The 13,890-nt window shown below is 33.7% G+C and overlaps 1 protein-coding gene across 1 annotated transcript; it reads left to right on the top strand.

Annotated features, from left to right (window-relative positions):
* Nucleotides 1–481: 481 nt before the first annotated feature.
* Nucleotides 482–13,029, top strand: LOC133037301 (ABC transporter G family member 1-like). The gene is made up of 8 exons (XM_061114312.1): nucleotides 482–1,186; nucleotides 10,477–10,556; nucleotides 10,684–11,148; nucleotides 11,255–11,341; nucleotides 11,453–11,578; nucleotides 11,725–11,919; nucleotides 12,029–12,115; nucleotides 12,277–13,029. The coding sequence occupies exons 1-8, from the start codon at nucleotides 661–663 to the stop codon at nucleotides 12,877–12,879; spliced, it is 2,169 nt and encodes a 722-aa protein (XP_060970295.1). The 5' UTR covers nucleotides 482–660; the 3' UTR covers nucleotides 12,880–13,029.
* The last annotated feature ends 861 nt before the right edge of the window (nucleotides 13,030–13,890 follow it).

Genomic DNA, 13,890 nt, shown 5'->3' with positions numbered 1-13,890 from the left:
CTTTTTCTTTTGATCAAGTTTTTCAGCAAGATTTTTAATGGGGCAGTTATTATGGACATCCAATTAGGAGTGTTATAAATATTAATAATTATGTGGATGTCCAAATCTTTTATTTATTACCATTAATTGTAATCAACATTTCTTTTTTTTTTAGCTTCCCTTTTTCTTAGTTTCTTAATATTTGACTCTGGTATTTGTATAAATAGGGGTTCACCCCATTGAAATAAATAACTAAGAAATTCTCATTGAGTTTCTTTTTCTCTCTTCATCTTCTTCTTCTTTTCTTTTTACTTATTTTATATTATTCTATATTATTTTATAACAATAATAAAATATGGCAATCCCAAATATTTAATCATCGTTATATTTAATTATATTATATAAAATATAAAGATTTCTTTTAGAACACCACCTATAATATATCTTCTATTATATATGTACACGCTATGCATAACAGTTCTCTATGAAATCTCTCTATATCAATCTATACAAGTGGATACAAATAATTAATAGCTGGAATATATCAATCATCATACAATATAATATAATATATATATATGCAGAAATATAATTTCTTTTGTCTTATATGCAGTACCCACCTCTTACTCTACTCTTAAATTATGATCAGAACACAATTAATCAATAGAGTTATTAGCAGGTATGGATGATCATAATAATAAGTCTCCTCCTACAGTGGTGGTGCCCAGATGGACACCAAGTCCAAGCCCAACAAGATCTCTTCTCAAAGATAATAATCTCTCTAATAACAACAATAATCCCACTACTACTACTACTAGTACTAGTAGTACAGTACTGGAATTGCAGCTGGCCGATGATCATGAGATCATCAAGCAAACCAATCCTAATCCTATGGCTATGGCTTCTCAGTTCCCATTCAGCATTGGATTTGGAATTAATCATGAAACGACACCGTCGCTGGGGCACTTTGGTGATTCTTACAATAACAAAGAAAACTCATCTGAATCTGATAAAGTGCCAGTAGTATTAGGTAAGGGGAATATTAGTTTGACATGGGAGGAGTTGGGAGTTAGAGTTTCAGATGGGGAAAGTAATGGACCCAAAATGATTCTCCAACATATCACTGGCTACGCCCGCCCAGGCCAGATTTTGGCCATCATGGGTCCTTCTGGCTCTGGAAAATCCACTCTTTTGGATGCTTTAGCAGGTATGTACACTACTATATATATATTTATATATATCAAAAAGATAAGTGAGATTAGATCGATTAATTTATTATATGGTACATCATACATCAAAGTAATTTTTTTTCTTTTTCTCTCTTGTACTAGTCTGGCTCAGTTGGCAAAATATTGTCTCCATATTTGAATTGAATATGGAAAAAAATAAATAAAGTAGTTGGGAATTAAGATCTTCTATTAAAAGATGGTGTCTATTAAATTAATTTTATTGTGACACATCAATCAATTTGAATATTTTAACATTTTAAGGAAAAAAATAAATTGTATATATAGATAGTTAATGGAATCTAAGTAAATTTAGTTGGTTGAATATTATCACACTTAAATAGGTTTAATATATTAAGTAACACCAATTTTTAATAAAGGATCTTAATTCGTTTGATTCGAGCTTAGTTTTTGATTAAAAAAAAGGCCAATTATGAAGTCTCTCGTTACAATTTTGAGGTATGTGTGATCCCTCAATTGATTTTAGCTCTTGCATGGAATTGATAGATAAAATTATATATGTTTCATCCTTAGGTTGGTAAATGATACTATAAAAGCAAGGGTACTAATTTTTGTGAAAATTGGAAATCTACTAATTTACATTAATTATTGGTGTTCTGCTTATTATCATGTTTAATTTATATATATAAAAGTACATATATTAATATTTTTTTATTTTGTTTTAAATTAAATTTTTTTCTTAATTAATAATTTTCATTTACTTTTTGTCTTATAGAATAGTTTTTTTTTTTTTTTTTCAAACAGAAAAAATAATTTAATAATTACTATATCATATGATAGTCGTCCCATTCATAACAACAATAGATTTCATACTTTAAAGGGTTTTTTTTTTTTAATATTTTAAAATGATTTTTCAATTAATAATATAATTAACTATCCATGTTAATACTATCATAGCAATGACACATCAATTTTTAAAGTGCTACACCAACTTTAGAAACATAAAATGAAAAGTGAAAAAAATCTCACAACTATTAGTAACATGCAAAGTTCAAGAAAATATACTTTTTTGTTAGAGGTTGTTTATCAACCCTAATGATGTAAATATTATTTTTGACACGTGGTAAGAAGGAAATGACAGGGCAATTGACCTGGTGTCAAGGGCCTCGCCCAACACTCAAGTTGACATAAAGAGCTTTCGGGTAGGTATTTGGGTCCCGTGAAATCGTTTCCAACCCACTATCCTTCAAATAGTCTAAGCTAACAAGCCAAAAAGACTCCAAGTCACAGACCTCGAGGTTGAGGATGTCCCCTAGGCATCCCAGAAATTAATTTGGTTTCATGTGCCTTGCCCAATCTTAGGTTTATTTTTATGCATTTTCAGAGTCAATTTTAGTGTGTGCTTTTAGTATTTTTATGCTTTATTTTCAAGTTTACGCTTGGTTTTAATGGTAAAATAAATCACAAGGGTTGAAATGAGAGAAAATATGCTAAATAAGATGAATTTTATAGATTTAGCATATGAATTTTAGAGTTGTAAGATACAATAGGAAAGAATTTTAAGTTTTAGATGCTTAACACGCTCTGTTTGTGATCGAACATAATTCAAACTAAGAAATTCAAATCTACGATTGAAGAACAAAGCATTGAGCTTAAAGGTCTTATTATTGGAAATAGTTTTATTAGGATATTTAATTTACTAGTCACTTATGTTCTGATTATATATATAATCTGACACCCTAAACATGTAATTTCTAAAAACAATAAATAAACATAGAAGAGTTATGAAAATCTTTACATTGGTTGCAGCGGAATACTGTGACTCATTCAGTTCAAATCTCTAATTTTTGATTCCTTTCTGTTGCAGAATATAATTAAGATCTGACGAACTTGAATTCTCTTTTAGTTTGATAAACATACTACACAATCTTTCTCATTAGTCTGAGTATTCCCTTAAAAAGTGTGGGCAATAGCTCAACACTAAGCCACGAATTTGAGAGTAAAACAATAAAAGAAATTCAAATTCTATAAAATAGTATAGTATATAGTTTGATTCTTTTCTGATAAGAGAAAATAGTGTGTTGAATTAAAAACTATCATATACTATTTATAGTGTTACTAAGGTTAGGTTTAGAAATTAATGGGTTGATTTGAAAAGATAAAATGACTCTAAATAACCCTTCATGGCCGAATACCTATTTCAAGCTCATGGGTTTGATTTTTTTATTTTTTTTTTCATTTTGTTTTCTAAAATGAAATAATTTTATCTTTCTTCAAAAATGCTAACTTTATCTATTTAATAATTATAGTTCATTATTAAACCATATAATATATTTATTTATTAAACCCTTCAATGTCTCTTAATTAATAAACAAATCATAATTACTCTTTTCTTCTCAAATAAGCCATTGCTTAGTAAAATTCATAAATAGACATAGTCATTATTTAGAATTCTAATTGATTAAATAAATCAATTAATTGAGTCTACAAAATAATTTTATCTCACATAGTGTGGGGACCATGGGTCTATGTAACCAAGATCCTAATAAGTAGTTATAGAATCTATCGAGTAAATTCTCTATCTTATTAGTTCCTCCTGACTATCAGATTGCACTCTTGATTACATAGATCCCTCTATTCACCAAGAATAGATACGCTATAAATTATCCATTGTTTCAATTTAAACAATCAAAGATCCTTTATAGATGGTTTACATTGAGTAGGGACAAAATTATTGTTTTACACTTCGATGTATTTTATTCTTAAAATACTTGCCATCTTATAAATGATATTGCAGTAAACTAATATAATTACGAAATAAGAGCTCCATTATTTATGTTGTTAAGACAAGCTGTAAGAAAACCATCAGTTCACTTTTAAATAGTTATAGAAGTTATAAATTCTATTTCTATGATTAGCGCTCCCACTCAATGGCACTACTGTGTTCTCAAGATGTAAGTATGGACTAATCTTACAGGTAAGCTGGTAATGAACAAGTCAAAAAACATTTGCAATACAACTACGCCAGAATCTAACCATCTCAGGATTGAGATCATTAATATAATATCAACATAGTGATATTTACTTAGAAAATATATTACGGTAAATTTATAATATATTTTCTACTGTAAATATCGGTCCAGTCTGATGTATAGCCGGTATATTTGATCATAATTTACTTTTCTAATGCCTTGAAAAAGACATACCACTTAGCCAAGTGTAAGCAAACCACATCGTTGATTATTACGTTAGTGTAAATCCAGTAGTACACTAATAAATTATGAGATTAATTTTTTTTTTTATTTTTTGAATTATGAGATTAATTAGTTCGAAGCATATAATTATAATTATTTTTCACTAAGTAGACAACACAATATATGTGACTATTTATAAGGATTTAATTTAATTTATATACTAAATCTATAATTATGAATATATCATGTGAACTAAGAAACAATATACTTTAATGTAAGCTTAGTAATTTATTTATAATAGATATGTAACGTTACGTCACATTATACTTTAATGTAAGCTTAGTAAATAATCATATTTTTTAAGATATTAATATGATATTCTCACAAAAATAAAACAATAAAAGAAAAAAATATTGAATTTTTGTATTTTCTTTTATATATATTTTTTGTGTGAATATAATATTAATTAGGAGCCATTTCAAAAAAAAATATATACTAATTAGGAGCAGAATATTTTAGTATTGGTATAGTAATAATTAAATTTTGTTAGTTATAAAATTTAGTTTCATTAATGTCATTCTTAATTCTTTTTTGATTGATTTTTGTTAAAATGACGTTATTTATTCAAAATTTAAGAAAAAATTACCGTATGTGTACATATAATTTAGGAAGAAATTTTGTAATAACTCATTTACAATTAGCTCACTTTAATTATTTTTTTTCCAATAACATTAAAGTTGAAGTGCGCTGCAACTCCTAAACATAATAATAATAAAAAAGAAAACCCAACTAACTTTAAGAATACATTGTCTCTTTATCTCATGTTCCTTCACTAAAAATACATCTCACCAAAAAATTAATTAGAAAGATTTTATGGTGTATAAGATATATAAAACTGAGCTCAAATGAGACTGAGGCAAAGTATTCAATTTATAGCAAAGTTGGATACAAGGTACAACAATATCAGCCATAGGCAATACAACAGGTGTCACATTACAATTGCATTAATCAAAACAGAAAGATTTCCTAGTACGATATTGGCAGCTGGTGTAACGGTATTGCAGATGGAATATTCATTGTGATATTCTGTGCCAATGATGAGGTGGAATATAATTGATGACATGTGCTGACACTTTGCTATTCCTTTCAACTCTCCCTCAAATTGAAAGATGAAGTGCGTATTCCCAGTTTGTCGATGAGGAAAGCAAAGTGTGAAGGTGACAGCCCTTTAGTGAGACAATCGGCTATCTGATCATGAGATGGGACATATCTCACATCCAATTTTCCTTGTAGAACTTTGTCACGGACATAGTGAATGTCCATCTCAATGTATTTGGTCCGTGCGTGGTACACCGGATTGGAAGCGAGGGCACCGACACCAATGTTATCACACCATGTAATGGATGGAACAGAGAAGGGTACACTTAATTCGCCGAGGAGAGATTCGATCCATGAAATTTCTGCTGCAACGTGTGCCAATGCACGATACTTGGATTCGGTGCTTGACCTTGACACAACCGGCTGTTTCTTCGATGACCAAGAGACCAATGATTCACCTAGATAGACACAGTAGCTTGCAATTGAACGTCTGTCATCGAGGCAGCACGCCCAATCGGCATCTGAAAACCCTGTGATTTACAGGTTGTTGTTGTAGCTTAAGTGTAGCCCGTGAGTCCTAGTACCCTTCAAGTATCTTAAGACCCTCTTGGCTGCACTCCAGTGAGTTGTAGTGGGTGATTGGAGAAACTGACTTAGCTTATTAACTGCATAAGCTATGTCAGGACGAGTGTGGCACAGATACTGTAGCGCACCACACCAATCACACTCCTGTATGCTGTAAGATTGTGCATCAACTCTCCATCGGTTATAGACATCGGTTTTCCAACAGTTACAGGAGTTGGGCAAGGTTTTATGTTAGTCATGTTGACCCTCCTTAGCATATCTTCAATATACTGGGTTTGTGTGAGATATAGTCCCGACTCATCTCTGTGAACCTCAATTCCAAGGAAGAAGTGTAGGGCACCTAAATCTTTGAGAGAGAAGGATCTGTTGAGTTGAGTGATGAACTTGTTAACTTCACCAATGTCATTTCCTGTAACAATTATATCATCAACGTAAATGAGCACAAGGATAATGACTTTTGAAGTTTTTAAGAAGAACAAAGAGTTATCTACCTTTGAGTGTTTAAAGTTCTAAGTTAAGAGGGCAGCCTTGAGTTTATCGAACCATGCTTTGGGTGCCTGTCTGAGACCGTATAAGGACTTTATTCAGTTTACATACATAATTTTCTTTTCCTGGCTCTTCAAATCCCGGAGGTTGAACCATAAACACATCTTCCTTGATTTCACCATTCAAGAAGGCATTGGTTATGTCCAATTCCCTTATTTCCCATCCTTTTGTGACAGCCAAAGTTAGGACAATCCGAACTGTTGAGGCTTTAAAACTGAGCTGAAGGTCTCTCCAAAATCGATTCCAGGTCTTTGGTGAAATCCTTTTCCCACCAACCTCTCTTTGAGTCATTCAACCGATCCATCTGCATTCCTTTTTATCCTGTAGACCCACTTATTTCCAACTAGGTTCTGTCTAGGGGTAGCAGGAACCAAATACCAAGTTTTGTTGGCCTTGAGTGCTATAATTTCAGAGTTCATAGCTTTGTTCCACCCTTTATGATTAATGGCCTCTTCTAGGCTACTAGGCTCTTTGATAAGGGACTCCCAATTTGACTGACCACAAAAAACCCGTGGTTTAAAGATGCCCGCCTTGGCACGAGATATCATGTGGTGAGTAGCTTGTTGTGGAGCAGTTGATGCTGTGGTTGGTTCGGGCAGTTGGTCACGGGTAGATGCAGCAGTAGATGGTGTACGTGATGTAGCAGGAGAGAAATGTGGTGATGTAGGCATAGTGAAATCGTGATGAGACTGCTGAGATTGTGGTGATGCAGGGGCTGCATTATCTGCATTATCTGCTGCATTTTTCTCCCCCTCACTGCCTGAACCAAGGTACTGATCTGAAACATTAAACTCATGAGATAATGGTGATACAACAGATGTTCTAGGGAGTGTTGTGGCCTGTCCAGTGTGAGGAATAGGAAGGAAGGACCATTGAGAGCTGTGTATCACAACAGGAGTTTCAGACCTGTAGTTGTTTAGAAAGCCGGTTTGAAAGGGGAACTCCATTTCATTAAAAACAACATCACGAGAAATATAAATGCGGCCAGTGGAGCTGAGGCATTTATATCCCTTGTGAGAGTGAGAGTAGCCGAGGTTGACACATTTGGTAGAGTGGAATTGGAACTTGTGAGTTTGGTAAGGACGGAGACAAGGAAAACAAGCACAACCGAAGGTTTTAAGAAAATTGAAGTCGGGTTTCTGGTTGTATAACACTTCATGTGGAGATTTGTGAGAAAGGATGGGTGTTGGCAAACGGTTAATCAAGTAGACAGCGGTGTGAAACGCATCACACTAGTATTTCAAGGGCATGGCAGCTTGTGCCAAGAGAGTTAGTCCCATTTCGACAATGTGTCGATGTTTACGTTCAGCCCTTCCGTTTTGAGCTGAAGTATGGGGACAAGAGTGATGAAATTCAATGCCATGCTCTTGAACAAGAGTAGAGAAGGCTTGGTATTCTCCTCCACCATCAGTTCTAAGAGCTTTGATCTTTTTCTCAAATTTATTTTCAACGAGTGTTTTAAACTGTTGAAAAGCAAGAAGGCCTTCAGATTTGTGTTTAAGTGGATACAACCATGTGTATCTACTAAAATCATCCACAAAGTGGATGTAGTAGTGATGGTTAATATTGGAAGCTATAGGTGCAGGACCCCATAGGTCGGTGTGAACAAGATCAAGGACAACTTTGGCACGACTTTGGGATAATCTAAAAGGAAGAGAGTGCGAGTTTCCATATTGACAAGCATCACAAAAATTTCTCACTCCATTTTTGGGAACTTGTACATTTTTTGACTCTAAAACATGATGTAAAATGCGAGTAGATGGATGGCCTAGTCTCCTATGCCATACATCTAGTTTGGAAATTAAAGACTCATCAACCACAGGTCAAATTACATTGACATTAAAAATAGTAGGACTTAAGGACACTCTAGCAGATTTGTTTATCTTGGTTGGATTGGAGTGAGAAAGGGAAATGGCTGGCTGGGATTGAGGAGGTTGGATCTGGTACAGGTCGTCTTTAAGCACCCCGTGGAGCAAGACTTTCTTTGTTATTTTGTCCTTCACCAAGCAAAAATCAGAGTAAAACTCAATCAGATTATTGTTATCTGTAGCGAGTTTAGATACACTAATCAAGTTCTTAGCTATTTTAGGTACATGTAACATTTGTTTTAGCATAAGAAAATGACCAGAGTTAGTTCTTAAATGACCAGTACCAATATGAGAGATAGTGAGCTTACTGCCATCACCAACGGTGAGAGTTTCCTTACCACCATATTCACTTTTCTGGCTCATGGAGGAGGTTTCGGATGTGACATGGTTGCTGGCTCCACTATCAGCAAACCATGCATCGCTATCCAGCATCTCCGGTGTGGCAATGAAGGCATTATGACCTTGTTTTTGCTGATTCTGAGTGTGAGGATCGCTTCCCATGAAGTTTTCATCGTATCGGTTGTAGAAAACGGGGGCTGAGTGACCAAATTTGCCACAAACTTGCCATGTTGGTCTAGAGTTGTTGCTGAAACGTCCTCTTCCCCTAGACCTGCCACGACTACCAGCTCCTCTTCCACCATTGTTGCTGCTTTTTTGGTTCTGGGAGTAGAAACCTCTGCCTCTTCCTTGAGTATTTGGTTTAGTTGCCATGTTAGCTTGAGGAGCTACTGGTGGAGGCACGGTTTTGGGTCCTTCAAGGCTTTGCATTCTCTCGATCTTACTGTCGAAGCTAAGGAGCAAATCTTGTAACTCTTGCCAAGTTGTCTTAGGTTTGGATTCAATCTGAACAATGATAGTTAAATACTCTACACCCAAACCAGACAAAACGTTAGATATAAGATGAGATTCAGGGTACGGGTCCCTTGCAAGGGCAAGAGAGTCGGCCCAGCATTTCTTCTGTCGCAGATAATCTCCCATGGTTGAAGATCCTTTCCTGTGAGTTTGAATCAAAGTTCGTGTATCATCCAGTTTTGCCTTAGAATAGGCACCATACAGATTTTCAAGAGCACGCCATAGCTCTGCAGCTGTAGTAGAACCCATGACCTCTGTGGCAATGGTTTCGGTCATGGAGCTGTAGAGCCACCCCATAAGGAGCTGATCATTAATGATCCAATGCTCAAATTCTGGATTGACAGCAAACATCTCAACACCTTCTTTGTTTTTACCTGTAGGAAGAAGCTCAAGCGGACAGGTTTTGGTTCCATTTAGGAACCCATCGAGCCTATGGCCTCTGACTATGGTGGAAACCATAGTTTTCCACAAAGTGAAATTGTTCCTGTCAAGCTTTAGTGAAAAGGGCTGGCTTAGGGTACTAAAATGCTGAGAATAGGTGTTGGGGAGCTGAGTGGAACTACCAGAGGTGTTCCCTGTTGCCGTGGGATTATTCCCAGTAGAGCTCATAGTCAGAGACTCACCTTTTTCAGGCGTTTCCATGGGCGGAGGCCGTGTACGGCTCTGATACCAAGAAAGATTTTAGGGTGTATAAGATATATAAAACTCAGCTCAAATAAGACTGAGGCAGAGTATTCAATTTATAGCAAAGTTGGATACAAGATACAACAATATCAACCATAGGCAATACAACAGGTGTCACATTACAATTGCATAAATCAAAACAGAAAGATTTCCTAGTACGATATAGGCAGCTGGTGTAACGGTATTGCAGAGGGAATATTCATTGTGATATTCTGTGCCAATGATGAGCTGCCAATGATGAGGTGGAATATAATTGATGACCTGTGCTGACACTTTGCTATTCCTTTACATAATTTACTTTAGTACCCCTTTAAATTATTCTAATTATTCTTTCTTTCATAAAATATTGTTTCTCTAACATAAAAAATGTGTAATATCAGGTTGAAAAACCAATTAGAAGTATGACATACCTCAAAATAAGGTGAGGGATTTCATAAGACCCCAAAGATAGAGCAGTATATATTAATATGTATTTAATTGTAGGGAGACTAAATTCACAAACCAAGCAAACAGGGGAGATACTTATCAATGGCCGAAAAGAGACACTTGCTTACGGTACTTCGGTAAGAATTAAGCAAAATGCATGTATTGTTATTATCACTTATCTATTAGAAAACCATGATAAATGAGTCTAGCTTAACATAGTATTATTATTTGACTTATTTTGACTTATTATCATGACTTTATTAGGCCTACGTGACACAAGATGATAGTTTAATGACCACACTAACAGTAAGAGAGGCTGTTTACTACTCAGCTCAACTCCAACTTCCTAATTCAATGTCAACATCAGAGAAGAGAGAAAGAGCTGAGACAACAATACGAGAGATGGGTTTACAAGGCTCAGTTGATACAAGAATTGGAGGTTGGAGTGTAAAAGGCCTTAGTGGTGGACAAATGAGAAGAGTAAGCATATGTATCGAAATCTTAACTCAGCCAAAGCTTCTCTTTCTTGATGAGCCTACTAGTGGTCTTGATAGTGCAGCCTCTTTCCATGTCATGAGTCGCATTGTTAAGCTTGCACGACGAGATGAAAGAACTGTTATCGCCTCAATTCATCAACCAAGTAGTGAAGTTTTTGAGCTTTTTCATAATCTATGCCTTCTCTCATCTGGTAGAACTGTGTATTTTGGTCCCGTTTTAGCGGCAGAAAAGGTAATTTCCAACAAGAAGTTGGCCATACATTATACATTCTCGATGAGTGCCTTTATTTTAGTTAGAAATTGAGTAAATAGTACTAATATATAACTTGCATTTGTAGTTTTTCACTTCAAATGGCTTCCCTTGCCCATCATTAAGAAACCCATCTGATCACTACCTTAGAACTATCAACAAGGACTTTGATGTTGTGAGTGCTACAATTTTAATTTTTTAATTAATTTTCTTGTTCAAGAATGAGATTGAGCACAAAATATAAGCTCATAGACTTTAAAAATAACTCTATCCTTATTTGTTATAGGACTTAGAACAAGGTTGCTCTAGTAATACAAGAACTGAAAAGGCCATTAACACTCTTGTGGAGTCCTACAAATCTTCTGAAACTTATAAACAAGTTAAGCAACAAGTTTCTGAGATACGCCAAAAGGTAAATTAAATAGATATATGTGACTTTATAGTGGCTAAAATGTTGCTGTTGATGGTGATTTTATCACACAACCAAGAAAATGCCCATGTAAAATTAGCTTATATACATTATTTACTTTTACTTTACATATATATTTATATTTACAGAAAGATGGGAGTGTAAAGAATAGGGGATGTCAATCAAGTTTCATTACACAATGCAGTGTTCTCACTAGGAGATCCTTTGTGAACATGTACCGCGATCTTGGTTACTATTGGCTTCGTCTTGCAATCTATATTGCCTTGTGTTTATGTGTAGGAACCCTTTTTCATGACATTGGTTCCAGTTATGGCTCAATACAGGTAATTCTAATTTATACACCTAGTTATCATCTTATAAAATAGAGAAAAATATGCAAGTTTGTAAGGGAATTGAATACTAAAGTGTATGAGTTTTCATTGTTTACTTTAGGCTAGAGGATCAATGCTGATGTTTGTGGCAGCATTTTTGACTTTCATGGCTATTGGTGGATTCCCATCTTTTGTAGAAGACATGAAGGTTAGTCAAATAACAAGTTCATGTTTAAAAGTTTAACTTAGTATGTAAACTAATATGATTTATTTTTTGTATGAAACTATATCTTATATTTTTATGTATTGGAATTTCAAAACATAGCAATCGTAAACTAATATGATTCTTAACTTTAATTTGTTAATTAGATATTTGGGAGAGAAAGACTGAATGGACACTATGGAGTGGCTTCATTTGTAGTGGGGAACACTTTTTCTTCAATACCTTATTTGGTTCTCATATCTGTAATTCCCGGAGCCATAGCCTATTACCTTGTAGGACTTCAAAAGAGCATTGAACACTTTGCCTACTTTTCAATCATGCTCTTTGTATGTATGATGTTAGTTGAGAGCCTTATGATGATTGTGGCAAGCATAGTTCCAGACTTTCTAATGGGGATCATCACAGGTGCTGGGATCCAAGGTGTCATGATGTTAAATGGTGGCTTTTTTCGCTTACCAAATGATATTCCTAAGCCCTTTTGGAGGTATCCAATGTATTATATTGCATTCCACAAGTATGCAAATCAAGGATTCTACAAGAATGAGTTTCAAGGATTGACATTTCCAAATGGTCAAGCTGGAGGAGAGTTGTCCACCATTAGTGGTGAAGAAGTTCTAAAGAGTGTTTGGCAAGTGGAGTTAAGCTACTCCAAGTGGGTTGATGTTGGAATCTTGATTGGGATGGTGGTAATTTATAGACTCTTGTTTTTGACAATAATTAAGACCAAAGAAATGATAAAGTCACACTAATTTGACCTTTAAGGGTTACATGCTGTTAACCAGTAATTAACTTTCAATATTTAGTTAAAATTGTTTTTTTGGATTATTAGAATTTTGTTCTTATTGTATTGCCACATATTATAACAATTCTTATTCTAGTCAGTTTTAATGTATTTATTATACTATTGTATGGTGTATGAAAATTCTGATGCATAGCAATTAAAAGTTACAGAATAGCTTGTTCAATTATGTTGCAATGCAATTTTTTGCTTGAAATAACTTCTCATATCCATCCTATAAAAATCTACTTGATCAATATCTCAAGAATGTCCTACTATTTTGTTGTCTGATAAATTTTTTTATTTCTCATAAATTTTATATAGTATGCATATCATATTATTATTATCATTAAGAAACGTATCTGATGACTATATCATAACTATCAACAAATGCTTTGATGTTAAAATCCTTTTACATTGTAGGCATATCATTATATGTTATAACACATTAAATAGGAGTGTTCATTAAACTGTTCACGTTGTACAAATTAAACACACCACACTGTACTATACTGCATAAAAAAATATATGTTTTAAAATCCTTCTCAATGTAGTAGTGGTTAGAATTTTCACCAAAAAACGTAGTGCAGTGTAATTTACAAATTTGAATTTAAAAAATTACAATTGAATCTACACTGCACCATTTTAATTTAATTTTCTAAAAATATTGATCTTGATTTGATCTAATCTCTTAAAATGACTACCAATAGTTTGAGTATTATGATAGTGTTACACAATAAGATTGAACATTTTTTAAAATTTTCTTTTTCATGTTCTAAAATACTTATATATATTTATATACTAGATAATGTTACTGCAAGGCATTTTTTTTAAGTGTTACAATAAATAATATTATATATAATTTAATTAAATAAATAATATTTGTTTTATAAAAAAATATGTTTAATATAAAAGATTATGAAGTATAAAAAGACATAATAGTAATTTAAAAAAAGAAAATTAAATTAAAATATTTTTTTTA

Source organism: Cannabis sativa, chromosome 4 (assembly GCF_029168945.1).
Source record: "Cannabis sativa cultivar Pink pepper isolate KNU-18-1 chromosome 4, ASM2916894v1, whole genome shotgun sequence".
NCBI lineage: Eukaryota > Viridiplantae > Streptophyta > Magnoliopsida > Rosales > Cannabaceae > Cannabis > Cannabis sativa.
The sequence above is the reverse complement of the archived record's forward strand: the minus strand, read 5'-3'. Positions and strand labels throughout refer to the sequence as shown.